The 27,786-nt window shown below is 31.8% G+C and overlaps 2 protein-coding genes across 2 annotated transcripts in view; both read left to right on the top strand.

Annotated features, from left to right (window-relative positions):
- Positions 1-23,405, top strand: part of LOC149482718 (Kv channel-interacting protein 4-like) — a 93,539-nt gene extending 70,134 nt beyond the window's left edge. The window contains exons 3-6 of the mRNA XM_089703590.1: positions 13,896-14,090; positions 21,731-21,804; positions 22,011-22,223; positions 23,142-23,405. Of these exons, the coding sequence (XP_089559716.1) occupies positions 13,896-14,090; positions 21,731-21,804; positions 22,011-22,223; positions 23,142-23,252 (593 nt within the window). The 3' untranslated portion in view covers positions 23,253-23,405. The remainder of the gene's footprint in view (positions 1-13,895; positions 14,091-21,730; positions 21,805-22,010; positions 22,224-23,141) is intronic.
- Sumo (Small ubiquitin like modifier) lies at positions 16,261-19,180 on the top strand. Its single transcript, XM_089703487.1, has 3 exons — positions 16,261-16,419; positions 16,560-16,676; positions 18,629-19,180. Exons 1-3 carry the CDS (start codon positions 16,402-16,404, stop codon positions 18,764-18,766), a joined length of 273 nt encoding a protein of 90 aa, XP_089559613.1. The 5' UTR covers positions 16,261-16,401; the 3' UTR covers positions 18,767-19,180.
- Positions 23,406-27,786: the final 4,381 nt, after the last annotated feature.

Here is a 27,786-nt window from a genome sequence, read left to right as displayed (position 1 = left end):
AACGGTCAAACCGAATAGTGAATTAGAGCGTGCTTTCAAATGTATTGTACCTGCGCTGCATTTAGGATATCCACGAAGGTATGAGTTATTCGCATCGCCTATCGCAGATTCCCTTTGTGATTCCTAGTGACGTCATTTTCAAAATTAACACCTAAATATTGTTTGGGAAACTTGCACTTGCCAATTGTTGAATTGATTAATTATTATTTGAATTCTGTGCGTTTAGTTATTTGTTTTGAACATTTTATGAAAACTTTACAACGAAAATCTACGTTCTCACCCCTAAACTAAAAAAATTTTTTTTTTAGTTTAGGGGTTTCATTTCATTCCTTCCATATTTTAAAAAATTGAACCCTTAAACAAAAAGTCATGTTTGGAAAGTTCAACTCACAAGGTTGGTTGCGATTTATTTTGTCCTCCGCACAAAATATTTTTTTATGTCGGGTTTAAAGAAAGGTTCATAAGTTTGCATTCATTGTAATATTAAACCGATATAAGCGTTACGTTAAACACATCAGAATTTATCCGCAACTTCTTATCCCCAAAAAATAAATAAATAAAACGTACATTTTATTCACAGCTTTAACCCAATAAAAGGGGCACTTCGGCAAACAAGTGAAATATTAAACTTTATATTTTGGCTGTACAGAATATTTCCACGAACTGAATACACTCGTGTAGTCAAACAGCTAATAAATGTTTGAACGAGTTCGTTATATTGAGTTTATTTTGTTTTATATCGGTTTTGATTTATCCCTAATATTCAATTGAATTTGAATGACATTTTTTTATGAAAATTTTCTACGTATTATATTCTGAAGCAATAATAAACCTGAAAGTTTTTTATAAATTAATTGCTTGCTTTTATACAAATTTACTAGGTAATTGAGATTCAAATACGTACATTGCAGATAGATATTATGACCCGAAATCACAGAACAGTAAATCGCCAAAATACCTACATAAGTAGTTTTTCTTGTATACTTATATGTATAGGGAAAATCCATGAATTAGGCAGTTCGAATAATTTTGTGTAAATTGAAATCCATTTAAGTTGTTATTACAAAATGTGATTCACTGAAGCGTGGGCACATTAGCACCAAATTATCGGAGCAGTCTTTGTGTAAACGATAGTACTGCATTGGCGGGAAAATTAATGACGGCAGATTATTAATTTTGCTCTGAATTCAATTGATAATGTAAATTTCAATAAACGTAGTTTGAATAAATGTTAATTCATGATTTCTGCAGCTGAAGCTTGTGAATATTTCAATAACAATTTTCTATTATAACTACAACAATTTCAACGACAATAATTTATATGCATAACGATAAATTGAACATGAAATAAATAAAAAAATCAGAAAAACTGGAGTATTGGTTTATATGAAAATTGACTGTAAAAAATATAGTTTGAGAATACATTTATCATATTATCATATGTCTTTATTAAATTTTAAAGTTACGGCCTACGCGTTTCGTAGTCGTAGAGAGACGACAGCGAAATGCGATCGCGTGTCCCATACGACATTTTATCGCTTGCCCAAGAGCTCGTCTCAGACGGGACTTTTCATGAAATATGCACCCACAAAAACATTATCTGCTGAAAATAAATTCAGAGTGATCTTATCCATTCATTATATTTCTATTGTTGATTGTATGAGCACATTGCAATCATTAAAATTGCTTTTACATTCTTATTGCTTTGCTCATAAATTGAGACCAAGCGGTATGGAACCCCTGCCACAGTATGGATTCATTAACTAACCCACAATTCAATAGGCCTTTTGTTCATACGCTAGAGGATTTATTATTCTAAACTATGGATTCCTCTTCAGCCTATGTGAAGAGTCCCTCCTTGGTCCCTTTTGTTCCCTCTTCGTACGATAAAACTTGCCCTAAAAAGAAATTTCTAGAAGGTTATAAATTGTACGTTTCGAACCGCACGGCGGTTGAATATTTGTAATCCTATCTTTTATACAAAAGACGAAGATCTATTTTCAATCAAAGAGATGTTGAACTAGGATTAAATAAGGGTAGAATCGGAATGTTTTTTGTTAAGTGCGTTATATCAAATGCCTAAAATTTTGAAAACATGATGATCTAAAAATGTTCAATCTCAGAAGCAATTAGATTGCGGCCGCATTCATTTTCACATTCACCCTCTGTCAAGGCACTTGAAACACCCTCTATAACATCAGCTCTTTTAAATTTCGCGATTTCAGTATTTCTTATACATATACTTATACATATTTATATAAGGATATTTTATTATTTGAAAAAATTTTAATGTGATATTGAGATATATAATACTGCTTACCGAATCGGTGGTAAACTGATAAATGAAAGTAATAGACCAATCACCATAAAAAGGGTTGATATAATTTTACAAAATTGTACACGGTTACATTTAAGTATGGAAAATATATCCAATAATAAAAAAGTTTAAAAACAAAGATACGTAGCTGTATAAATTGTGTTTAGTTGTATCGTATCCTTGTACAGTAAACAATATTTCATCATTCCAATTTCACATCGCTTCCATTTCCTGGAATATAATTTTTCAACAAAGTTCAAATGGACGTGGCTCTTTTAAAGTTATTTTTCCATTGAATAAAGCACTTCCTCAGATAAATGCTACTCACGCGGAAACACGATATCATTGTCAGGTAAACAGAGCGGCGAAAACAAAATATTACTTTGTATAATTATTTTTCTCCATTTTTACACGAGACTAAATACTTTGTAAACGATCCTCGCAGATTGGACTTTTTTAATTTAACAATTCTTCTTGAATAAGTTCAAATTCGGAGATATAAACGTGAATGATGACGCAGCCGTACCGAAATTTTATTGTAAAAATTAATTTGTTTTTCTTTTCACGTAGAATTTGCGTTACAAGGTAGGTACTAGGTAATATTTATTTTTAAACATTGATTGACGAGATACACGTCGCTTTTCTTCATGCAGCCGCATAATAGCTATTCTAAGAGGCGGAAATCATTCCCTGGCTCGTACACCTTTGAGACACGTCAATAAAGAACTTGTGGGACCAAGCTTCAAGTGTATCTTGGGACTACGCGCACGTCATGTTAACGTTGAACAATACAAGAACTATTTTATCAATATCTACGTTCTTTGTTCGTACAATTATTCTTATTCGAATCGACGTCCTAATTGGTTTATGTTTAATACTCTATACCTTCTTTATACGCAATTCAGCTACATTTTTTTTAATTTCTACACTACTTAACCCTTTATGGGTTGTGCATTAAAACATTTTTTTTAACTACAAAGAATAATCCATTTAAATACGTATTGCGTAAGTGAAATTTAATCCAAATGCATTTATAGGACTATTTACAATAGAAAACAACACAGGTTCTGCTAGTGAGTAAAAGTTACTTACGTATAAAATCCAAACATTAATAACTTACACATATCTTGTATTCACATTTGTTTAAATTTTTGTTTAAAAAATGACGTTTTCACAATTGTTTAAAAAATGACGTCACATTATTCACAATTCCCTGTAGATCGTCTATGTAGGGAGTCTCTCTGCGGAATCGTAGAATGGCTGAAATATTCCCCGTTCTTTGACTGCCGCTCATATCAGTTCCCTCAATAGTGTGATATTGCATACGAGACCGAACCACTTCGAATTTCTCAAGGTTGAAGAAAATATTACTAATAATTTAGCAATGAATCATGTGTTTTTTGTTAGGTTATGGTTTTGAATATACGTTTTATTTTTCTATTCTTAATCATTTAATTGACAATTACACAACTTAATTTAATAATCAAATACAATGACACAATACTTAATTATGTCTTCGAGAATATATTCTATTCATCAGCATAAAGCCTACGGGTACCAAACACCCTTTAGGTACCCAAATAAATGAGGATTTTGGACAAAACGTGTTAAAACAAAAGAATAACTATATTATTTACTGCGTACTTTAGCTTTTTAATGGTGTATATAAGAAAATATTCAAACCATATCTATATTTACGGGAAAGACATGTGAGCCGATTTCCTATATGAATGCAGCCAGGAAATTGTTCTCAGAATTCTTTATAGTAGGGGAGCCCAGGATGCTAAATGTGGATTTACTCGAGCGTCACGGGAACCTATTAGAATTGGTAGATTAGACCATAGCGAGAAAAAAAGGTCCTATAATGTTTTCACTTTTAGCGGTGGGGAAGGGTTTTTTGATTTTTTTTAATTTAAAAAAGAAAAAAAATGGGTTGGAAATACTCAAGCGCGTTAGATATTGATATTTTGCATGCTCCATGACGTCACTGAAAAAAAGTAAACGTTAATCTGACGATTTAAGTGGCGATTTAATCGCTATGAAGAAAGGGTAAAAAATTTAAGTAATATTATTCGAGCGCGTCAGATTAATATATGGGGGGGTTAATTACAATATAAGAAGTCCCCATTTCGCTAATCTGACGATTCGAGCTCAACCTTAGGAAATTATGGATTATTCAAATTTTCCAGCGGGGCCCCTGAGCGCACCCACCAACCATAACGGCTCATATTGACTAGAGGTACTAATGAATAGCTAAGGTAACGTCCCTTATAGTAATCTGACGCGCTCGAGTAAATCCCAAAATCCCCTCTTGGGCTCCCCTACTATTACTTGAATACATTGCATAAATAATGACGCTGTAACGAGAATGCGCATTTACATTTCGTCTTTCAATTTTTATTTTTTAATACTTTATACGATTCAATCGGTATAATATGTGTGTAATAAATAATAATGGATTCTAAATCTCATAAGCTTTGGAAAAGTACAGCGGATCCGTTTAGTTTGCTCGCACGGAATAAGAATCTTTTGTTTGAAATACAATATAGTTATTAAATTTAGCCATGAATAAATTTCGTTGTCGCGTCGTAGCTGCGTATATATATTCTTTGGTACAATGGCGTAGATTTGTTGTATTATGTATAACCAGGCGCTTGTCCCGGCATTGACTGAACTGGCACTGTGATAATAAATTATTGTATAGACTTTGTGTTACATCGTAATAAACAAACAAAAAACTTTCCTCTTCCTTATAACGATTATTATTGGATAGTTGATATTCATTTAAATTTAAAATTGATGATTTCCCAAGAAATTGCACCACTGTTTGTTTACATATGATTCTGGATTCAGGTTCTAAGTTCAACAATGTACATATTTTTACTTTACGTATCTATTAAATACAAGCACGCTTAGAGAGCTGTATATTTTATGAAATGGTTCGGAAAAAAAAACTAAAATATGTTGGATGCTCGAAAACTGCCACTACTGACAATAAAATAAATATAGGTACCTACATGTGTCTATATCCCTTTCAGAGGATTTACAACGACAAAATTCTCGTACATATAAAAATGTCTGCGGGTTTTTGCTTTATACAAAATAACAGTTGGTAGCAGAGGATTTTATTATATAGTTAAGGAGCTTAAAAAAATACTCATTGCATACTTCAAAGTCGAAATCGAAAGCTTAGAGCGTCTGAAACGCTCGGGCTTTAAAAATAATTATTGAACGTTTTTTTCTTTTTCATTTTTGACTATTTATTTATTGCATCACCTATAAGATAGAGTTCTGCATTATTATAAGAAAAAAAAACAAATTGTATGTTCATATAAAAGGTGCACAAGGTTGTCATTATAAATTAATTACCTCATTTTAAAATTTAATTTACAATTTAGTACAAATATTCTGTCTAACAAATTTACAATATTATATTACTAAACCGTTCCAACAAGTGCCCAACCTTCATTCCGTTAGGCTGCATGCGGGATAATCGGATAAAGCAAATGTGTTGGCGTGAATGCTATCTGCCTCACGAGATTTGTCAGAATGTCCTAGATCTAGATAGATTCCATGCTATTCAAAGAAATGTAACTTTTTTATTCGGATTTATTTAACGTATCGGAGATTTTAGATATACTTCTCTGTCCAGACTCGACTACTAATCCGAATTCGGCTTACGCTTTCATTTTATTTTTAAAGTTTGAAGTTTTAAATCGAACGGTTAAGAACTTGAACAGAGCTGATCCTTTGAATAAATAGGTCATTTGCATACGTTTTCGCATTGTATTCCGCTACGCGAATAAAATCATAATTATGCTATAATGCAAATATCATACACATGATATTAACAGTTCTGACTGGTTCCGACACACATAATGTTGCAATACAGCCAGTCCACTCAAAGCGGACATACTTCCGCCCTGCGAACCAGCAAAAAGCAATTTCCTGTCGACCGTGCCGATGTGGTGTGACGTCACGTAATCTTACTGCATGGATTGCTCGAATATTGTGAATATATTGCTGCTTACATCGTCTGCTGAGATGCAGGTAGGCAAACAGCTTATGTTTGGCGCTTGGAGATAAACTGACAGCTTCAACGGAGGAAAAGAGTTAAAATTAATAACTGCGCATGGATTTCAAATGTAAATGCCTTCTTGACTTTCTTTAAAATAGAATATGACGGAGAAAATTAGTTTTGAATTTAAGGAAATAGCTAATAGTTAAAGGAATAAATAAGAAATAGAACATTGTTTTTTGAAGTCTAGCCTTAAGTTAAAGGTGTTTATAAAAATGGGCCTAAATAGTACATTCTTTAATTTGATAATTTAGGCATTCAAATATTCAGAGACTGCCGCTTTGCTTTAAACTCATATAAAAGCAGAGACAATACAAAATATTTTCAAGCCTTCGCTTCCCATATTAACAATATTATGTATCAATTACAATCTATATTGTGTAAATTGAATTGATACAAATTGATGTGTAATAATTGAGTGTTAAATTCACGATTGCATGATTTTACGAATGACCATTAGCGGTTCACGATGACATCGTTAAACCATTAATTACGTCATATTATCATAAATATGACATGTGATGTTGCATTAATTAACTCTCGTCATCCTACATGAGAATATTCAACATAGCCATTATAATTAATTTAAAATTATACAATTCGGTCGTGTTTTCGGGTACCTAAGGGATAGTGTCAAAAAGGGATAGAAGGAAAATCCTTTGCATCATAAATTTCCTGTGACACGTATGCTTCTACGGGAAATTTTTTCAAAAAGTTATCTTTTTTTCTCTTTGGTGCAGATCGTTATTGTACCTACTTCTTTAATTTTTTTTACCTACTTAGTTATTAAATATTTTTCTTGCACTTTATTGCTTGCCAAACTAATTCTTATTAGATACTAGCTTTCCACCCGCGGCTTTGCCCGCGCAGTCAAAGAAAAACCCGCATAGTTCCCGTTCCCGGGGGATTTCCGGGATAAAACCTATCCTATGTCCCGAGGTAAAAAGTAGCCTATGTCCTTTCTCAGGTATCAAAATATCTCTATACCAAATTTCATGCAAATTGGTTCAGTAGTTAAGGCGTGATTGAGTAACAGACAGACAGACAGAGTTACTTTCGCATTTATAATATTAGTATGGATGTAACCTGTGGATGTAACCCTCGATCGCATATCCTTAAGAAAGTTTAAAAAGAATATGAAATTGAGTTTAACAATTAGTTCGAAAAACGTTCAAGGACACAAAACGCTGTCTAACAAACACAACAAGTCGTATAAATTATGGCTCAAAGTGAAACAACATTGAAATAAATCACTCGTAAACCACTGAATAGATTTATTGTTCAAATAAACTTAAGACCGTCTTAACATAATATTGCTTTTATTTATTAATTGTTATTTCATCCTATTAAATGATTATTGAGATAATTGACAAGTTTTATGAATGAATAATTTATTCATTAAATCCTAAGCTTGAACAGCATAGAATAATTGTTACCTACATCCCACGTCTAATAAACATCCAATAAATAACAATTAAACGTAATTTAAAACAATTCCCAACACGAAAATATACCATAATTGCGCAATAAATCAAAAATTGAAGGAAATTCGAAACTCAGAGCCTACGAGCCATACGAGCCATACGAGCCTACGAAGTTGGCAGCGATCGCTTACACCTGGTGGGCCGTGGATTTGTTTCGTTACATCGCTGAAAAAGCCTCATGTAATGAGACGCAATGCGACAGACGTGCTCTGGGTTTGTCCACTCAAAAATTATGCGTGACACATGTACTGATTATGAAATTGCTTCTTTAGGAATCGTAATCGTTTCAGCCTGGATTTCATTTGCTCTTGAATAAGAAATTTAAAGTGTTTATTGGGTTGTGTTTTACTAGTAAATAATATACCTACACATTACACAGAAACGAATTTGGTAGAAATCCTACCAGATATTACTGTTAAAAAATAAATTAATATTATCATAATTATTGATACCTACTAAAATAGACTAGAATTCACTAATACCTCAGTAATAGCTTAGTTTTCATAATTTTTACCTGAATAAAATTATGAAAATTAATTTGCTATGCCATATTTTAGTAACTGACTTCGCGTTACTGTCAAATTATGAACCTCCTCTCAACCCTCACCTCTATAATATTCAATTATAAAATCATTGAAGCCATTTCGAAGCATACACCTCGAATCAGTTAGCAAATCCGTGATCACGAAGTATCAAAATACCCATTTATTATTCATGCCAACGCCTGAACGCTACGCACGTCCACCACAGACTTGACTGAAAGTCCCGACAATATCTGAAACAGTATGAATAACCGATTTAGATTATGAGATATGTACGTGATTATTTCACACACCTCTTTGTACGTTACTGCGTAAGTTTTTGACATGATAGAATATTATAATACTTTAAAAATCAAATCTGAAAACAAAAAAATAAATACGAATATGGGGAGAAAAAGTCTTCCTAATTTTTTAAAGCGGGACCTAAGGACCATTGCATAAAAATGATATGAAAATTAATGGTCCTTACGTCTCAGGTATTCACAAGAAATACTACACAAATACATATTATTATCACATTATCACAACACAGTCGCTGTTAATTATTGACTACTTAACATTCACACAAGGAATTAGTTATACAGAACGTATGTTTGTTCTAGAAGCTTTAACAAACGCAAAGTCCTCTCACAAGGCTAAACATTCTGTCCACACACAAGCGTGTTTGTGGGTTGTAGCAACTGCACTATTATGACTACATAATGGAGCAAGCATATTGCAAATTGCAGGCACGCTACCTGCATAATTTTGCCAAACAACTTTGCTGGAGTTCGAACGAAATTTCTGGAATCACAGCCGTATACAACGTTATTAACCTGAGGGTACGGTGATTTAATTATTTAATAGCATTAAGGAAACTCTCCCTCTTTAAGAAGAGGAAGTGAAGACACACGTGATATTTTCCTCTGAAAATAATTTTCGCAAAGATTTCTTATTGCTAGCTACATTATTGTGTGGAAATATTCCAACAAAAAAGGTGACGAATTAGAATTTATTTATAAAAACTAAATTATAAACAAACGGCTTACAATATGAAAAATGCTTCAGTATATAAAATCATTTAATTAATAATAAATTTAAATCCCTTGATAATAACAATATTTTTTAAATTAAATTAATCCTTACAGGTGTACGGTAGCTCGTATTCAAATTGAAATTACAAAATGAAGGCGTGGATGCCATGGAAAATTGTCCAAATTCAACACCAGCCCATGTTCTGTATACATTTGTTAAATATTCTAATCAGAACCCAATTCCCTGGGGCCACTCCGTCTCATTTAAATGTTTGCTTTGGACAGTAGATCTGTTACGTCCTTTAATATTGTAGACGTTTAATGAAAACAATTCATAATGTTTTACCGAAAATATTATTTTAAGAACCGTGGATGTTCGGGACAAAAGATTACTTTGGCCTTTGGAGAATAGCGTTTTAACTAACGTTATCACATGATACGCAAAATATGTTAAAAAAGCGTGTTGTTTTTCGGAGGAACTCCATTCATATTCAAATGCTTTATAATTATGAATATTGTAGTCGGAACGTTAGAACCAAATCAAATCAGTTTATTTGCACGTATATGGTCATACAAAGGTGTTAATATACAATATTTATACACATATACCATATATACATAACCGTAAAGGAAATTAAATTTATTACGACCAAAAAGAAACTAAATTTGAAAGAAAGATAAAATAGAATTATGAGAGACACTAGATTTCCGCCCGCGGCTTCGCCCGCGTTTTTAAAGGAAAACCCGCATAGTTCCCGTTCCCGTGGGATTTCCGGGATAAAAACTATCCTATGTGTTAATCCAAGTTACCCTCTATATGTGTGCTAAATTTCATTGTAATCGGTTCAGTAGTTTTTACGTGAAAGAGTAACAAACATCCATACATCCATACATCCATACATCCTTACAAACTTTCGCCTTTATAATACATATACTAGATTTCCGCCCGCGGCTTCGCCCGCGTTTGCAAAGGAAAACCCGCATAGTTCCCGTTCCCGTGGGATTTCCGGGATAAAAACTATCCTATATGTTAATCCAAGTTACCCTCTATATGTGTGCTAAATTTCATTGTAATCGGTTCAGTAGTTTTTACGTGAAAGAGTAACAAACATCCATACATCCATACATCCATACATCCATACATCCATACATCCTTACAAACTTTCGCCTTTATAATATTTATTACATTATTACATATTAGATATTAGATAGATTACTCCAAAAATTCTTAGATAAAATAGTTATGTCTTATGTAGTGTTAAAAAAAACTAAAAAATCAAAGCTGAAAGAGCATTATATTATGTTGTAATCAATCTTTTTATACCGAACAGATCCAGAAAGCATAGACAATAAACGAAATCACGAAGGATACCTATATTATTAGGTATTTGTTGTAATCAATCTTTTAATACCGAACCAAGGAACAGATCCAGAAAGCATAGACAATAAACGACATCCCGAAGGAAAATAAATGAAATTGGAAAGTAAACGTTGAAACTGTCTACATTCCTCGCACCTTCATTAAACAGGTGGGCCATCAGGCATCAGCTTTTACTTTGGGGAATGTGGGGAATGCAATAAATTTCTCGTTATCAGCTCTAATTATAGGGAAAAGGGAACGAATCGGCTGCCAGCAATTAGTCCAAATAGCAATTAAACGCTTTGTCGCGACAGTCGAAACTTATCCAAAGAATCGATTTAATTCGTGTAGGCCTTTGCGAAATTGTTTTTATTTCGACGGCTTGACAAAGATGGCTCGTTTTTAAGTTTTTGTGTAATTAATTTTCTTTATTGGATTTCATGTAATGTTCTTTAAAAATGATGTTCACAAACTGAAGTTTTAAGATACATATCCAATTCAGAGTTCAGACAATGATTCAATCAGGATTTAACGATAGATAGGAATCTACGGAGATTAAGAGTAGAAAAACATTAAATGATAAAAATAATATTTATTTGTTACTCGTGTTTTGTTTTCTATATGCGTAAGTAGTTAAGACTTATTTTACAAAGTCAAAATTTTATACGAAAATTTATATTGATATGAAGAATTTATAGACTAATACAATATTTTATTTTACCAATTGTTATTCTGAACACATTGATATTTATGATAATTCTGTTATATATTATGCTCCCGTGGGCTGTAAACTTGAGCTAAGTATAATACGCTTTTGAATGAAACCTACTCTAGCTCTATAAACCATATGCAAGCTAAGCTTAAGCTTGAGTGCATAATTTATATTTTACCTTGAAACATAATTTTTTTTCTTATAAATCACATACCTCAAAAACTCTACCTAATTTTGATTATGTTGGGTGTGAGAGAAATATTAGGTATTGAAATTTCAATTAGTAAAAAATGTGGTTGAAACTCATAAAAAATACCTACCTACATCATGACCAAAAAAGGAAAGAAAAGGAAGAAAGAAGAAAGAAAATCTTTATTTAATGGCACCTCACAAGTACCTACATTATAAAAAGGCAAATTGTTAAAAATACTATATTTTAAACCAGCAATATAAAATACAAATACCATTGCGTGTTAATTTAACAATTGAATTGCTACAATAATTGCTACATTATTTCTCAAACATTTTGATCTAAAGAACAAAATAAACCCAATGATGACGGACAAGGATATAAACATAATCTATCGTATCTCGACCCCATTGTCCGTTCCATTGTGGAGATATAAAGCACTGTCGGCTTTATCGATAAAACATAAACCGTATTCTATGGATAGAGGGAAGGCTTTCATCCTCAATGCTTTTAAGACGTCACGACTTATTTTATAGATGTCTTATTGGTGTACCTATAGAACATTTTTCGATGATTATTATATATGTAGTACTTATAAAAATAGATGACTCTCATCAATTGAGGTCGCATACCTAGATAATCACGATTCGAACTACCTACCAAACTTATTTAAAGTTTGTTTTAATCGCCTCACAAGACTAGGAACTAAGTTACCGAAATAATAAATACTACTTAATTTCAATTTCTTAGTAAAAGTCATGGTTGCAATTCATAGGAACATAATATTGATACTAATATAAGTAAATACGAAACAATATATGTATATCGAATTAAGTACGTCTCTACAAAAAAAATTAATCCTATGGGGCAATATTTAAAAAAATTTCTCTAATTATTTACTACGTATTTTATAAAATAGACAACAGTAGTAATTTTGAGGAAAACACAATTTTACGGTCATCACGTCAATGTAAAATATCATCGCATTATAAAATTTTCAATGGATCATCGATTTATGACATACAATGAAATGTTCTCGATGATTCATGGTGAAAGCGCAATAACGACTTCCGTGCAAATAAAACTACTTATTGTTTTATTTATGAATTTATAATATCGCTTTTAAATAAAAAGGTGCTGAAGTAAACAGTGAGATAAACACTTTCATGAGTTTCCCAACCTAAATACAAAATATGAGTGTTTAGTGCCCATAACCACACATTGAATTAATTCCCAGTTATCCAAATAACGTACTGTTTGTGATAATATAGATGTAAAATCTGCAATAATCGTAACAATTTGCGATTGTTTCCTTTATTCAAAGTGTTATGGAAGGCTTGGATGGTTCTGTTGGCTCAAACGAACATTAAATTCAGTCCCAACAATATAAGCTGTACTCACGATAATAAAATTGTTTATTGGGAGACGTTTTAAATACAATTTGTACCCCGGGCTCCATTTTAATTTAATGCAATACAATTTAATCCAGATAATAACCTTGAATGTTCATTCTTGTTAGGCGGGTCCACACAGAGCGAGCGGCCTCGCGAAGCATTTTCCGAACGAGGCTGCTCAATCTATATGACTCGGCCGAGGATAGCACGTGTGCCGCCTATTCATGTACATCAAATTAACAAAAAAACACCTAATTGAGTCAGATTGCCAGAAGCCTTCAGGTTTCTGTACTAACGATAAAACGTAAAAACTTTTTATAGGATTTTCACCTAGATAGGTGTTTTTTATATAAAACACCTCACAGACGCAACATGATCTCACAGAATGATCTATATCTATGGTTTCAATAGCCGTTTGTTGGATTCGAAACATGTATTCAACCTCAAAATAGTGGACGAACCTATAAACTTATATAATATTATAAAGCTGAAGAGTTTGTTTGATTGTTTGAACGCACAAATCTCAGGAACTCCAGGAATGATTTGAAAAATTATTTCGGTGTTAGATAGCCCATTTATCGAGAGAAGGCTATAGGCTAACTATCATCACGCTAAGACCAACAGAAGCGAAGCACTGCGGATAAAACCACGGGGCACAGCTAGTAATAATTGTTATCATAAGTACCTACACATCATACTTCACTTCATACTAAAAAGCACATAAATTGTAGGATACGAGACAGAGTAAACCTTCTTGTATTCCTTTTCAAATATAATATATCAATGAAAAAATTATTTGTTTCAGACTCCGAATTTGAGGACCTTGGCGAGCAATTACCACGATATCGGCCCGACTCTATCGCAGCTCTTCGAAGACAAACGAGATTCACAGAACCCGAACTAAAGCGACTGTATCGAGGCTTCAAAGCCGAATGTCCCACAGGCGTCGTTAAGGAAGACACTTTCAAACTCATTTATTCACAGTTCTTCCCCCAAGGAGGTAAGTAAAGTTGTGAGTATGAAACTATACATAACAATAATTACTTTGAAAGAATAGAAAAAAATCAAGGCGGGATTCGAACCCATATTTTTTGGTAGTACCGTCACAACGCTGATCGGACCCATGAACCTCCTCGGCAATGAAAATTATTCTACTCTTTCGGTTTACGTGCCTGACAAGGGCATTTTAATGCAATAAGACTGAAAATGTTGCCTTTTACCATCCTTTTACTTTGTTTAAAATGACCAAAAACTCGAAACACTGTTTCAAAGCGATGTTAGTAGCTACATAAAACTGACATAAACCTTGTACCATGTTGTAATGGAATGTAGCATTGCAGCCAGCAAAAGTTTTGAAAAACAATGTTTAGCTGAAAATACTCTGCTGTTTACTCGATCTGTTCTTGGTCATTTATATGGTTATGATTCCTCGACAGTACCTAACTTCGTCATTCATTCAACTATTCGTAATTATGCACATTTAAAAATTACACCTAAAATTATTTCCTTTTATTTCAACGCTGAGAAGTCAAAGTTGGATATATTTATGATTTATATTTTAAAACCCTTCGACAATATATTCTTCACAGCATTTACAATAAACTAAAAAAAAGAAATGTGTTGTTTTATTTCCCTGCCTTTTTATAGAAGTTGACTTCAGCAAAAAATGGACACCGTAAAGGTAAGAATAATAATATATGTATCTAATATAAGTATTTGTTTCTCCTAGTGGAAAAAATGTACTTATTTAAATGTTTCATGAAAATATGAATAGACAATAAAGTAACAATGTTAGTCTTATTATTTATAGCTTAAATCTATTTTGGTATCTTACCGTCCAATAATTTTATCATTTATGTATTTTTATTGTTTGTAGGTACAAACAATAAACGTAGGTAGGTACCTACTTACGTTTGTTTTTTTTTTCAGTCAAATTATGTGTATACGTATACGATTTTAGTCTATTTCAGAAATATTAATATCTTTCTATCCATTGAGTTGTTAATTGTTATTAATTTACGTATATTTTGAAATACATTTCCTTTTACATGCCATAACGCAATGCAATTGTAAATATTTTTATATCTAGTAATTAATCGGTTCAGTGGTTATAATACTTTAGAGTTTACTAGAAATAAGCACCTACTATTAAGTACATCTCAATTCTCACAATACTCAAACAATGAAATGTTTGGTTTAGGTATAAGTAGCACAATGTAGGTATTATAGGTCCGCCTCCTTGGTACAGTGGATAACGGACGAGCGCAGAACCGAGGGGTCCAGGGTTCGATTCCCGGTGAGTCGAAGAAAAAAATGTCTCGGTCTGACAGGACATAGAAGGCTGATTACCTATAATGTATGGCAACGTACTTAACGGCTTATTCAAAAGAAAATTTAAAAATTCTCATACATAAAACTCATTTCAAACAGACAAAAAATATTTTCTCAGTTAGATCCTAAAAATAAACAATGAATAGTTAATAATGATTAAAGAAAAAAATAAAAACGTGATAACATGTAATGATATTGAAAATCATTTATTTATTTATTTATATAAATAAATAAATAAATAAATGATATTGAAAACGTCAGTATTTTAATAATAAGCAACTTCTCCACCATCTTATAAGAAAATTATTAATCTGTTGCAATTTATACTATTATAATTAAACTGTATAATTTAAAGATATATTTTTTTTTACAATAAACGTTAAAATTTTTTTGAATCGGTACAAGTCAGCACAACACTAAGTACTTCCGGTTAAAGAATCGATAAACGCACATTACTCATTGATGGCGTCAACATTCAAAAATTATGTTGGTACCATGCAGGATAAGGATGTTAGAACCATTTTTAGTATCTTTTTAAAATATTATCCCTGTTTTCTTAGACAATCATATATATTTTAAGGACCATAAATAAGAAATAATTTTATTCGTATATTTCTGTTTGGAAAAGGGCTTTTGAATAAGAATTTAACAGTAAGAAAAAAATAACGACCGTTGTTAAATATACTTATTTACTTAAAAATTTTACGTTAAAAATTAGAATATTCGAAAATCAATAAAATACTAAAATTATAGAGGGACTCGGAAAATTCTAACAAAATTCAACGCGCAGAAGCGCGGCAACTGCGCTGTAACTTTCGCGCATTTATGTTGGCAGCACTGTCTGTATCCTCAAGCCGACGCCATTACCACGCCACCGGATCGAGAAACTGTCAAGAGTTCGTTCTGTGAAATTTTTTCGTGTAATAACAAGAGTTCTTTGTTATTGTGTTAAATTTATTTATTAACCAATACATAACAAGATGGCAGATGAAAAAAAGGTACGGAATACTTTATTTAATCTATATTATACTCAAAAAGAGCTTTGTTCAGACATGGCGTTGAAAAATGCAATGTGGTTATGATTATTAGATTGTTGCTTCTGAATATTGTTGTAACAGCTTGTGTATATATTTTTCAGGGAGAAAGTGAACATATCAACTTAAAAGTATTAGGTCAAGACAATGCCATTGTTCAGTTCAAAATAAAGAAACATACTCCCCTCAGAAAGCTTATGAACGCTTACTGTGACAGAGCGGTGAGTATCTTTTTATCTTATAGATTTTACTAGAAATTAATACATTAATTGTTATACTTTGACCTCTTCAAAAATCCTTCAAATGACTAACCATCACAGGAATAGGCAAACGCCGGTCGTATCGAACATAACCGGCTTAGTCAGAAATTTAAATGAGGTTAATCTTTAAATTAAAATGGGGAAAAAACTGTTTCTGAGATAAAATTCTTAAGACTGATGTGACTAGTTCTTTTTTTGTTGATATCCATTGTTTATGTTTTGCTTTACTGAAAACGCCATATTGCGCTTTTATTTTAATTAAATTTATTAAATATCTTGAAACCTTGATACCAAACACCTATTGTTGCTATGCGTGCAAGGCAAATTTGATAAAGATATTCATCTCATTGACTTGCTATCTTTTCTTATATGTAACATGTACAATAGAAGGAAATGTTCAAGCGATTTAAGATTTCTATGAACCACTGAATCACTGTATAATAGTCATAATTGGCGCATAAAATTACTAAAAATTTATTTCTAGTTTAAACACTTCATTTAGACAGAAACAAACAAAAATATTGAACAAATTGCATAAGTAGGTGAAACGTTATGGTGATAATAGTAGATAAATACTAAAGTTACTTAAAGTTGTGATTTAGAAAACTAAAGTAACTAATATCACGCTACAAACTACATAATATACCTATCTTTATCTTGAACATGACAAAGTTACGTCATTTTTTTAAACTATATTTGTTAAAGAATTGTAAATCAAACCATGTGAATGTATATAAGGATAGGCTGTCAAGGAAAAGTACTTGAAATACTGGATATAGCACATTTTGCATATTGAAAAATAAACATTCGCTATTTCATTTGTCTAAAAGTTGTTATACTGACAGTGGAGCTTAGTTGGAGCAACATAAAGCCGCGTATAAACTAAGCGCGGCAAACCATCGAACATAGGCGCGCGCGGCGGCCGCGCACTATGTAGACGGGATCGCCGCGCGCGGCGACGCGAACATTGCCGCGCTCGAACGTGCCGCGGGGCGATCCGCTCACTGTCGGTTTTTGAGACCGCATCAAAGGAGCTTCAGGCGTTCGCTCGCGCGCCGTGTGGACGGTTTGTAGTTTTGGTGATTCGGCTCGCGCGGCGTCTACGTAAAAATGGACAACGAAAAGTGCCGTTTACTAATACAATTGATTTTTGTGGAACAGCAAATCCTCCCAATACCACAATAAATCGCTGAGGTATGATGTGTGGGTAGAAATCAGTAAGAAAATGGATATACCTATTCCTGACTTGAAAAAGAAAATGACTACACTTTTGGCGTCCTACAGAAGAGATGTTCGTGATGGATCGCCTGCCGCGCGCGGCAACTACGTTCAACTTAAAATATATCTACATATTGGCTCGCGCAGCAAATGAACGTCAACTCTGGTCGAACATTGGCTCGCGCGGCTGCCGCGCTTAATTTATACGCACCTTAACACAGTGCCTTTACCTGCAAGCCATATGTGCACTGCACTTAATTTTTTTGTTTTAAAGCATTTGAATGTAAATAATAAATTAAATTTTCACCTCTATTTAGTGTGTTGCCTTCTTGAGAACACTTATTACTACCTATAAACCTTAACTGTACCTTGAGAAATGTTTTCAATCTTAATATATATAAATCTCATGTCACAATGTTTGTCCTCAATGGACTCCTAAACCACTTAACCAATTATAATAAAAAAATTCGCACGAATTCACACGATCCAACTTGAGCGATAGGATAGTTTAAACATACCACGGGCGAAGCCGGAGCGGACCGCTAGTAAATAATAATTTAAATTTTCACTTGTATTTAGCATGTTGCCTTCTTGATAACACTTATTACTACCTATAAACCTTAACTGTACCTTGAAAAATGTTTTCAATACATTAATATATCTTCCAATAAATTAAAATTAATATATCTTTGCAGGGTCTATCAATGCAAGTAGTACGATTCAGATTTGATGGACAACCAATTAATGAGAATGACACGCCAACATCACTAGAAATGGAAGAAGGTGACACAATAGAAGTGTACCAGCAGCAAACCGGAGGCACCTTAGTGTAATATATTTAAGGAACTATCTAATGTCAGTGGGAGATCGTCAGGGTGTTGCCCATCTCAGAACTTAACATTAAGTTAACTTTAATAACATTTGTATCTGTATTCTAAGACGTGGATCTTTTGTGATGAGCATGATTTTCCTGCATCATTTCATCCCTTCAGTGGTGTTCATCACAAAACATTTACGGTGGTCAAATTTTGAGGTAAACCAAATATTCTAGGTAGCTTCAACATGATTCCATTGTGATAATTTAAGTTGACGAGTCTTTAGAATCAACCAGTATTGTAAATGCTGAAGCACTAAGACGTTTCCATGTTTCTATGTGTTGATTGGTAATTTATGTGGACTTGAGTCCATAATATGTCTCAGATCTATAACCATTGATGTACCTTTCAAATAAAGTAAATGTAATAATATTTTTGTCTTTTATTTAAAATCTTTTCTCCTAGATTACCTTATTTCATGCAATAACAATAATTATATCAGTCAATTTAAATATAAATTAAAAAAATTGTAACTATTAAGACTTACCTACTTGAAACTTATAGATGATAAAATATTATATTAAAGTAGGAACCTATCTAAAAGATAGCACTTACTATAGGTATTTCTTTATTTAAGGGCTTTATGTGCTTTGTGACTTCATCAGGCATAAAAATTTATTGAAATTGTATTAGCAAACTTGATACAATGTATATGTATACGATATAACTACTACATAGTACTAACAAAATATTATAGGTTCATCACCATTCGGCATTCGGATTAATTCCAGAGTAAGTTACAATTATTATTGAAAGATTTTTTTCTACTTAGACAAAATAATACAAAAATATGTATAAAAAAATTAAAGTGGAATCTCTTACATACGTAGTATATTATTATTAGTCTGTGCTCTTACGTAGGTCCAGCAGTACCTGTGGATCGCTTTCTAATGATTCAATATTATATTGATAGTTTATACTTTTAGACTGGGGTAGAATAAATAGCCTTTAAAAATAATGAAAAGATAAAAAAATCGCAGTCGGATGAAACCCATTACAAAAGGAGGGGAATATGATGAAAATAAAAGGAAAAATAAATTACGGTCAATCCGAGTTCGGGAAGTGGGAGGGGGGAGCTTTTATGAGAAAAAAATGGTTTCTCTCGATTTCCGACAAAACTACAAGTCCTACAGAAAAAAGTTCAATGGCAAAGTTGTAGGTAATTAAAAGTTCTACAACTTTTGTATTCACAATTTTTTCACATAACCTCAAAATTTAGGTGGAAAATTCAAAATACCAAGTTTTTGGTCTTTTATTTTTATCTACTTCAAAATTTATTGTTTTTCTACGAAATTTGGTGGAAACTTACTTTATTATGTCCCAAATACACTGTAATTTATTTGATTGAAAATATTTATTTTTTCGCCATATTTTGAATTAATACCAAAAAAACAACCTAATTTTCAATCGAAAAGTCACCCGTCAAAATATCAGCTTTTTCCAAAAACTGGGGGTGCCTTTTATTCATTGAAATCTCTACTTTCATATGGTGTAAAAAAAAATAAACACCACTATAGTAAATGTTCTCAGGAAATGCATACAAACAGTGTGATAATGAGCTTTTACTAAATCAGGCACACTTCTCGAACTCTATATCTTCTCTTGTATCAGCTTTTCGGTAATATTTCAAAAGAAAAATAATTATCTGTTCTAAGTTTAATATTTTACAGCATATTCAAAAGCAAAATGATGTCGATAAAAACATTTCAGGTAGTTCGAGAAGTGTGCCTGATTTAGTAAAAGCTAATTTTCACACTGTTTGTATGCATTTCCTGAGAACATTTACTATGGTGGTGTTTATTTTTTTTACACCATATGAAAGTACGGAAAGTAGAGATTCCAATGAATAAAAGGCACCCCAAGTTTTTGAAAAAAGCTGATATTTTGACGGGTGACTTTTCGATTGAAAATTAGGTTGTTTTTTTGGTATTAATTCAAAATAAGGCGAAAAAATAAATATTTTCAATCAAATAAATTACAGTGTATTTGGGACATAATAAAGTAAGTTTTCACCAAATTTCGTAGAAAAACAATAAATTTTGAAGTAAATAAAAAACCAAAAACTTGGTTTTTTGAATTTTTCACCTAAATTTTGAGGTTATGTGAAAAAATTGTTAATACAAAAGTTGTAGATCCTTTTATTACCTACAACTTTGCCATTGAACTTTTTTCCGTAGGACTTGTAGTTTTGTCGGAAATCGAGAGAGACCATTTTTTTCTCTTAAAAGCTCGCCCCTCCCACTTCCCGAACTCGGATTGACCGTAATTTATTTTTCCTTACATTTTTATCATATTCCCCTCCTTTTCTAATGGGTTTCATCCGACTGCGATTTTTTTTTGTTTCAAAAATTATCTACTCTAGTCTATTTATAGGGTACCTTATTTTATGTGCTTAATCTAATATATTATTATACCTACTGAACGATTTCTTATTTTACATAAATAATGATATTTTTAAATGACCATAAAATATAAACTCTTCTCTCGTCTGCCTTCTGTGTCATTGCCGCACTACATATGCAAAAAAAGCTTTTTACACAAATTATTATTTGGTGTAGGTAAAAAAAACTACAAAACTTAACTCCACAACCATTTCAGGGTGTGGAGTTTTATTGAAATATGAAAATATTTTATAAATAAGCTTTTAAAGCTATCAAATAAGTGTGATCGGTACTTTCAAGGAATCATAACTAAAATACCTATGACAGGTTAATTTATAAGTACACCAGCTCATACATCTCAAAATCATTCTTGAAATCCCAATCTCGATTGGGATGACACGAAAAAATCATTAAAATCAGTCCAGCTCTTTAGGAGTTCATTGACGGACATACAAAACTCAAGTTAATAGTAGTGGTAGAATTGCTTCACTATAGTTAAATTGAAAACATCAAATAAATATTTAAATTCAATATTTTCCAGCCAACACTGCGCAATATGCCCACTACGTTTTTAACACACTGGATCAAGACAGAAGCGGCTTACTGAGTTTTGAAGTATGTTTTTTTTTTTACTAAATGATACTGCATAATATTATAAGTATATTATCTATTTATCAAATGCTACAATATTATTTTCACAGAAATCATTTCGAATTTTCTTGTAGTTGTGTTTTTAATTGGTTTTTTGGTTATTAACCTAAGACCTAAACCCGCTTCAACACACCACTCAACAAACCTTAAAAATAATTTATATTTTATAGGAATTCGTGACTGGCTTATCTGTTTTATCGAGAGGGACGATAGAAGAAAAACTACGCTGGACATTCTCATTATACGATATAAATGGGGATGGATACATAACAAAAGAGGAAATGACTGAAATAGTCACAGCTATTTATGACCTTATGGGGAAAATCGTCGAACCAATGATAGACGATGATGCTATTCGAGAAAAAGTTGAGAAACTATTTCAAGTAAGTAGGTACTTTCGTAGGTATTTCTGAAAAATTCTCTATGTCGCTATTAAAATATATCCTTCGAAGTAAATATCGTTAGATGGTATAATTAATTTATATACTGAAATGAAGTTATATGGTATAATTAATTTATATACTGACTAGATATAGTTACTGCCCGCAGTGCGGGAATTCATCATCATCATCAGACCATTATACGTTCCCTCTGCTGGGACACGGGCCTCCTATGAGGGTACAGGATGTCACATACCTATCATCGAACTTTTGATTCTTCGACATGTCGGTTTCCTCTCGATGTAGGTATTCGTTAACCGTTCGAGCAGTAGTGATTTTATAACATGCGCAGATAAATTGTTTCGAATATCTTTCATTCATTGCATTCATGTCACATTTTAAATGCGTATAGCGCCATCTATCGTTATTTATAAAATTGAAAAATTCGGAGTGATTCAAATCTCAAATGCGGAGCCTAATAGATCTTAGCATGGGAATTAAATTCTTTAGGTACTACCTAAGTTTACTACACAAATACACAGATAATTAATATAATACTAGACTGCGTTGCGGAAAGAACCCTACCTAAGCATATAATATATTGGAGACAGAGGGGAGACAGGAGACTATAGGTCGCGTTAGAGTACTAATGCGACCTAAAGTCTCCCTATGTCTCCGTTGATCACCAAAAATCATATCATGAAATAGCATCATAGCGATGTAAAAAAGGACAAACTAAAAACCATGCAGACAAGTACCTAGGTACACTTTCTCACTAATGACATTAGTAACAGTAATAGCAAGGATTCATTCACAATACCTAAACAGTAATAATATGTAGGTCATAATTTACGTAAAGAAGAAAAATCATTAATTAACTTCTGATAACATTGCCGCTTATATTTAATTTATATTTTCCAGAAAATGGACTTGAACCGTGATGGTGTCCTGACCCTAGACGAATTTCTGGATTGCTGCCTGCGTGATGAAGATATAATTCGCTCAATGGGCGTATTTGACAGCAATTTCTGACGCCCTGCAGTCCGGCGACCTCGACGTCGCGCCTGTTAGACCTAACATGTGTACTTACCTAAAATTATGATTTAAAAATTATTTCTTCAATAAAAAGAAATATTTAAACAACAATATCCCTTTATTAAGCATTAAAGATATGTGCGCATGCTGAAAAAATCCATGATTTTCACTAGTTTTTGTGAAGGTTTTTTAAAATAATACCTATTAGATGAATATTAGTTACTAATTCGGTTCACGTACTGAAAGATGTTTGATAAAAAAAACTTGACCGCGATAGACTCGGAGTTTATGTATATATTTAAGATTGTGAACATAACTAAGTAGTTAAGTATTTATTTATATTACAAAAAAAATTATAATCTTGAAAATGTGTAAAAGAAGTTCATGATATTGAGTGTGATTAGGTACAGTTTTATGTAATTATGGACATCAGGTCATAAGTAGTAATTCTAATAATGTGGATGATGGATCATGAACTAAAATCATCGCTGATTTAGAAATTCATAAGATAATGAACTATTAATCTAACGAGACACTTGGTTAATAGATAAATTATACTGTTAAATGATTCGATGTTCTCGATAGCTGATTCCGTTTGAAATTATGTAATTACATATATAATGTCTGGTAATTTCCATAGCATTTTTAATACAATAATTACATAACTAACATTGCTAATGGAATGCCTAGTGGGTAAATTAATGTTTTAACATTCCTAATGGTATCGAAACTAATCTAATCGTTATAAAAACAATATTTTTGTATATCAACCCGTAGATATACTTATTTTAACAATAAATCTTTTATCGTAAGAATTAATATTGTTCTCGTACTCTAGACAAATGAAATTTATTAAGTATTTAATTTATCTATGTGTAAGAAATAAACAATAATATCATGTCGTCAAAATTTTCTATTTAGAGCTTATAAAGTTGGTGTATCTATATTTCTGCTCTATGAAATTCCTACTCAATATTATGCCTCTCACACGCACAATTTGTCCTATCCTAGAGTACCTTCTTAGGTAAGTATTTCATATTTTCATTTCATTTGAGCAAAATTAAGGGCATAGCTTAATAGATTAATTTAATACCTAATATAATAGGCCGATAATCGATACTGAAATGATTTTACTGATTATTTTTTTCTCTATGGCAAAAGATAATTTCTCTATAGGACTTTATTAGATACACAAGCTAGTATTTTTCAATTTCAGTCTAGTTAAATCTTCCTTCTAAGAACCTACTTCTTTTGAATTATTCCGGCCATTTTTTATAGAAATTATAGGATTAATATTCTTTTAAGGATAACCGTAAAAACATTGTATTGTCATAAGTTTAACCTTTGAAATGCGTGACTGAAAATTTGCAGTATAATAACAATTTTACTATTTAATCAATACCTTTAGATTTTAATTGATATCACCATAGTATTTGCTATACTTACTGTATATGTACTGCGTTACTTTATGCTTTGTTCGTTTAAATTTAGGCCTAAAATTAGTTGCAGTTTTAATCTTGGGTAAACAGGACACTGCCAATATATTATATACATACCTACATACATAAAGTATAAAAAATATACCCTACCGCACCTCAGTCACGGCGACAATAACGTCTTTGATACTAATTTGAAAGTATCAAAGGTACAAGTTTTTTTTCTTTGCAGAGTTTATTTATTACGTTTCCATAAATTAAGGCAAACAAGATATTCATAATTGATAATTATTAATATTTAAATTAATAGGTAATTATTGATTCTATCTGCAAAGCTGAAATACAATTCATTCGAAATGGTATTTTTTATAAGTTTATACTTAATTCCATAACTACAGCTATTCTGATAGACAATGTAAAAAATTGCACGAGATTTCACATTGCGTTTTCTAAAAATAATTTGTCGCCATGAATAAAATTACATGCCAACTGCGCTCTCCAGGAGTCCTCCTTTTATAAAAAGCACTTGATGTAATTTTTAAATATTTCATTGTTTAGGTACTTACCTAATTATTAATTAACATATGCGTGTCATGCAATAAAAATATTTTCTAAGAGAGTTTCCAATGTAAATATTCAATGTAAATAGACGAGACTAGAAATAAATGTATATTTTCATAGTGAATGTTAAATGGAACCAAATAACTAGAAAGAATATAAACATTATTAATAATAATCTTATTGAAGGAAGATCTGGGGAAGTAGATGTGGAATGTTTCAAAATGAATAACCTACTCTCCTTTACAATACGATAAAAGGCTGCATACATACTTTAATTCACAATTGTATTTTCATTTTTATTAGGTATTGCGAAAAATTTGTTTTTAATTTGTCCCAAATGTAAAACCTACCTTTCTATCTCAGACCATAAAAATAATGATCTGAGCTTCCTATATACAATATTTTTTTTAAATACATATACCTACTTACTTAAGTACCAACCAAAGCAGAATTTGCATTGACATAATTACTTATTTGAACCGATTCGTTATACAAACTGATGGACGAGCTTAAATAGATAAGATCTCAAAAAGTCTTCCTAAAGTGAAGCCTGCTTTGGTCCACCGGAGGAAGAATAATGTAGTGAAGTCTGAAGGCCGTAGTCGCATTAAATGGGATTGTTATGTAAGTAGGTTTTGAATAGTTTAAAGTGCAATGTCTTATGATAAACGTAAACTATCCCATAAGCAGAAGGACTTAAATATTAGGTACCTAAATGGTAGTTACCTAATGTGTGAATAATACTACAAATGACTAAATACATACATTTAAATTTCCTATAGGTACTTACATATAATTGTATAGTTTAACTAATTGTGTAATTATTATTTTGTTACTTATATAGGTAATAATTCTAGTGCCAAAAATAAGTATATGTTGCTGTATAAATATTTAATTTTCCGTAAGTAGTTACGTGCTCGAACTGGCTCGAACGCATTGTCTGGAAACAGTTGTTGTGCCTGTATAAATGTTATAGAAAACTCAAGTTATTTGATGGTTATTTGTTTGATATTTGAATCGATTTGTGAATAATTTTATTTTATGCAATAGAAAATAAATACTGAACTCCATGAAATCGAAAATTACTCATATTATTTGCCTTCTAACGGGTATTTGTTGTAAGTTTAGAGTAGTGGCTGTTGTCTAAATAATTATCATCATTCTATTTATTCTACACGAAAGTTTTATATAAACGGTTTAGAAATAAATAACATATCAGTTAATGTCTTAAAAGATTTCCTACTACGTCTTTCCCTATGTCTACTTTATCTTTACGAGTAGATAATATGTTAATGTATTTACTATTTAATATTTATAATATCATTGGCAACAGCTGATCGAACGTGTTGTTTATGAAAATGTTATGTAAATTTAAATATGTAAAAATAATAAAAATGAGAAGGTTTATTGATATATAAAAAATCTGTCTTATAAGTACTTACGTGTGAATACCTATCTCATATATTTTATTTAACAGATACCTAGTTATTAGGTATAGTGCCGCTCTCCGTTTTCTCCAGAATACCTACAAAATATGTAATAATTAATGCGCTCAGCGCTTACGTTTAAAATCATATGCAGACGATTGTATGCTTGTTTTTGCAGTGTTATCTTTAGAACGAGGCCCTGCCCTAACTAGTAGAACAAAATAATTCTTAACATAGTAACATTCATAACATTATTAATAACTAGGTCTACCAATATTAACTCAGATTGTGCGCAATTCAAATAATTAAGACAATTTTGTATCTTATTCTTGGAATCAAAGGATGTATGTAAGTAGACCGTACATCCTTGTGAAAGTAGGTACTTACACAAGTTTTATTTGAGGCGGGGATTTTCTTAAAAATCCGGTAATTTAAAGACAACATGAAAAAAACATACTTACCTACATAACCAATAGATCGTTTCATATTATGAAATAGGTACCTAGTACCTAGTAGGTACCTACATAGAGTGGAAAAAAATGTATGCGTGTACTAGTGTACACACGTAAGAAGTGAAACTTTTTTAAGACCTTACTTATTAAAAAATAATAATTTACTATATATGCAATTTTACAGAAATACGTCGAATCACGCGTGGTAGGGATAAGAAAAAGATGGCGCGTAACGGAAAAATGTCACGCATAACGAAAAAATGTTACACTAATTTTTTTTCCAACCCCGATAAAGAAGTTTCACTTCAATAATGGTTAGGATTGTACAAGCGCCTGCCGCATTATCGTGGTTCGTCAAAAACGTGTAATACTGTATGACAATGACATACAAGTTACAACATAATTCAGCTTTGTGTACATAGGGGTAAGTAAATGATGTAATGTAAATGCGAACAATTTCACATGGACGCAAAAGTAAAGTGTGTAAATAACATCCAATGTTAACGAAATGTGTACCTATTATTATTGTAAATTACATAAGTTACGCGCACAATCTCGACGAGGCGAGAGGGAAACGAGGAAATAATAGATTTTCAAAATGTTTGTGTCGATATGAATGTATATTAGAAAATACATGTAATTAGATATTTGAAAA

This window comes from Colias philodice, chromosome 14 (genome assembly GCF_061535455.1).
Source record: "Colias philodice isolate Cphi_HAF_F1 chromosome 14, ilColPhil1 Martin Lab GWU primary, whole genome shotgun sequence".
NCBI lineage: Eukaryota > Metazoa > Arthropoda > Insecta > Lepidoptera > Pieridae > Colias > Colias philodice.
Note: the sequence above shows the minus strand (reverse complement) of the source record. Positions and strands in the feature narration are given on the sequence as shown.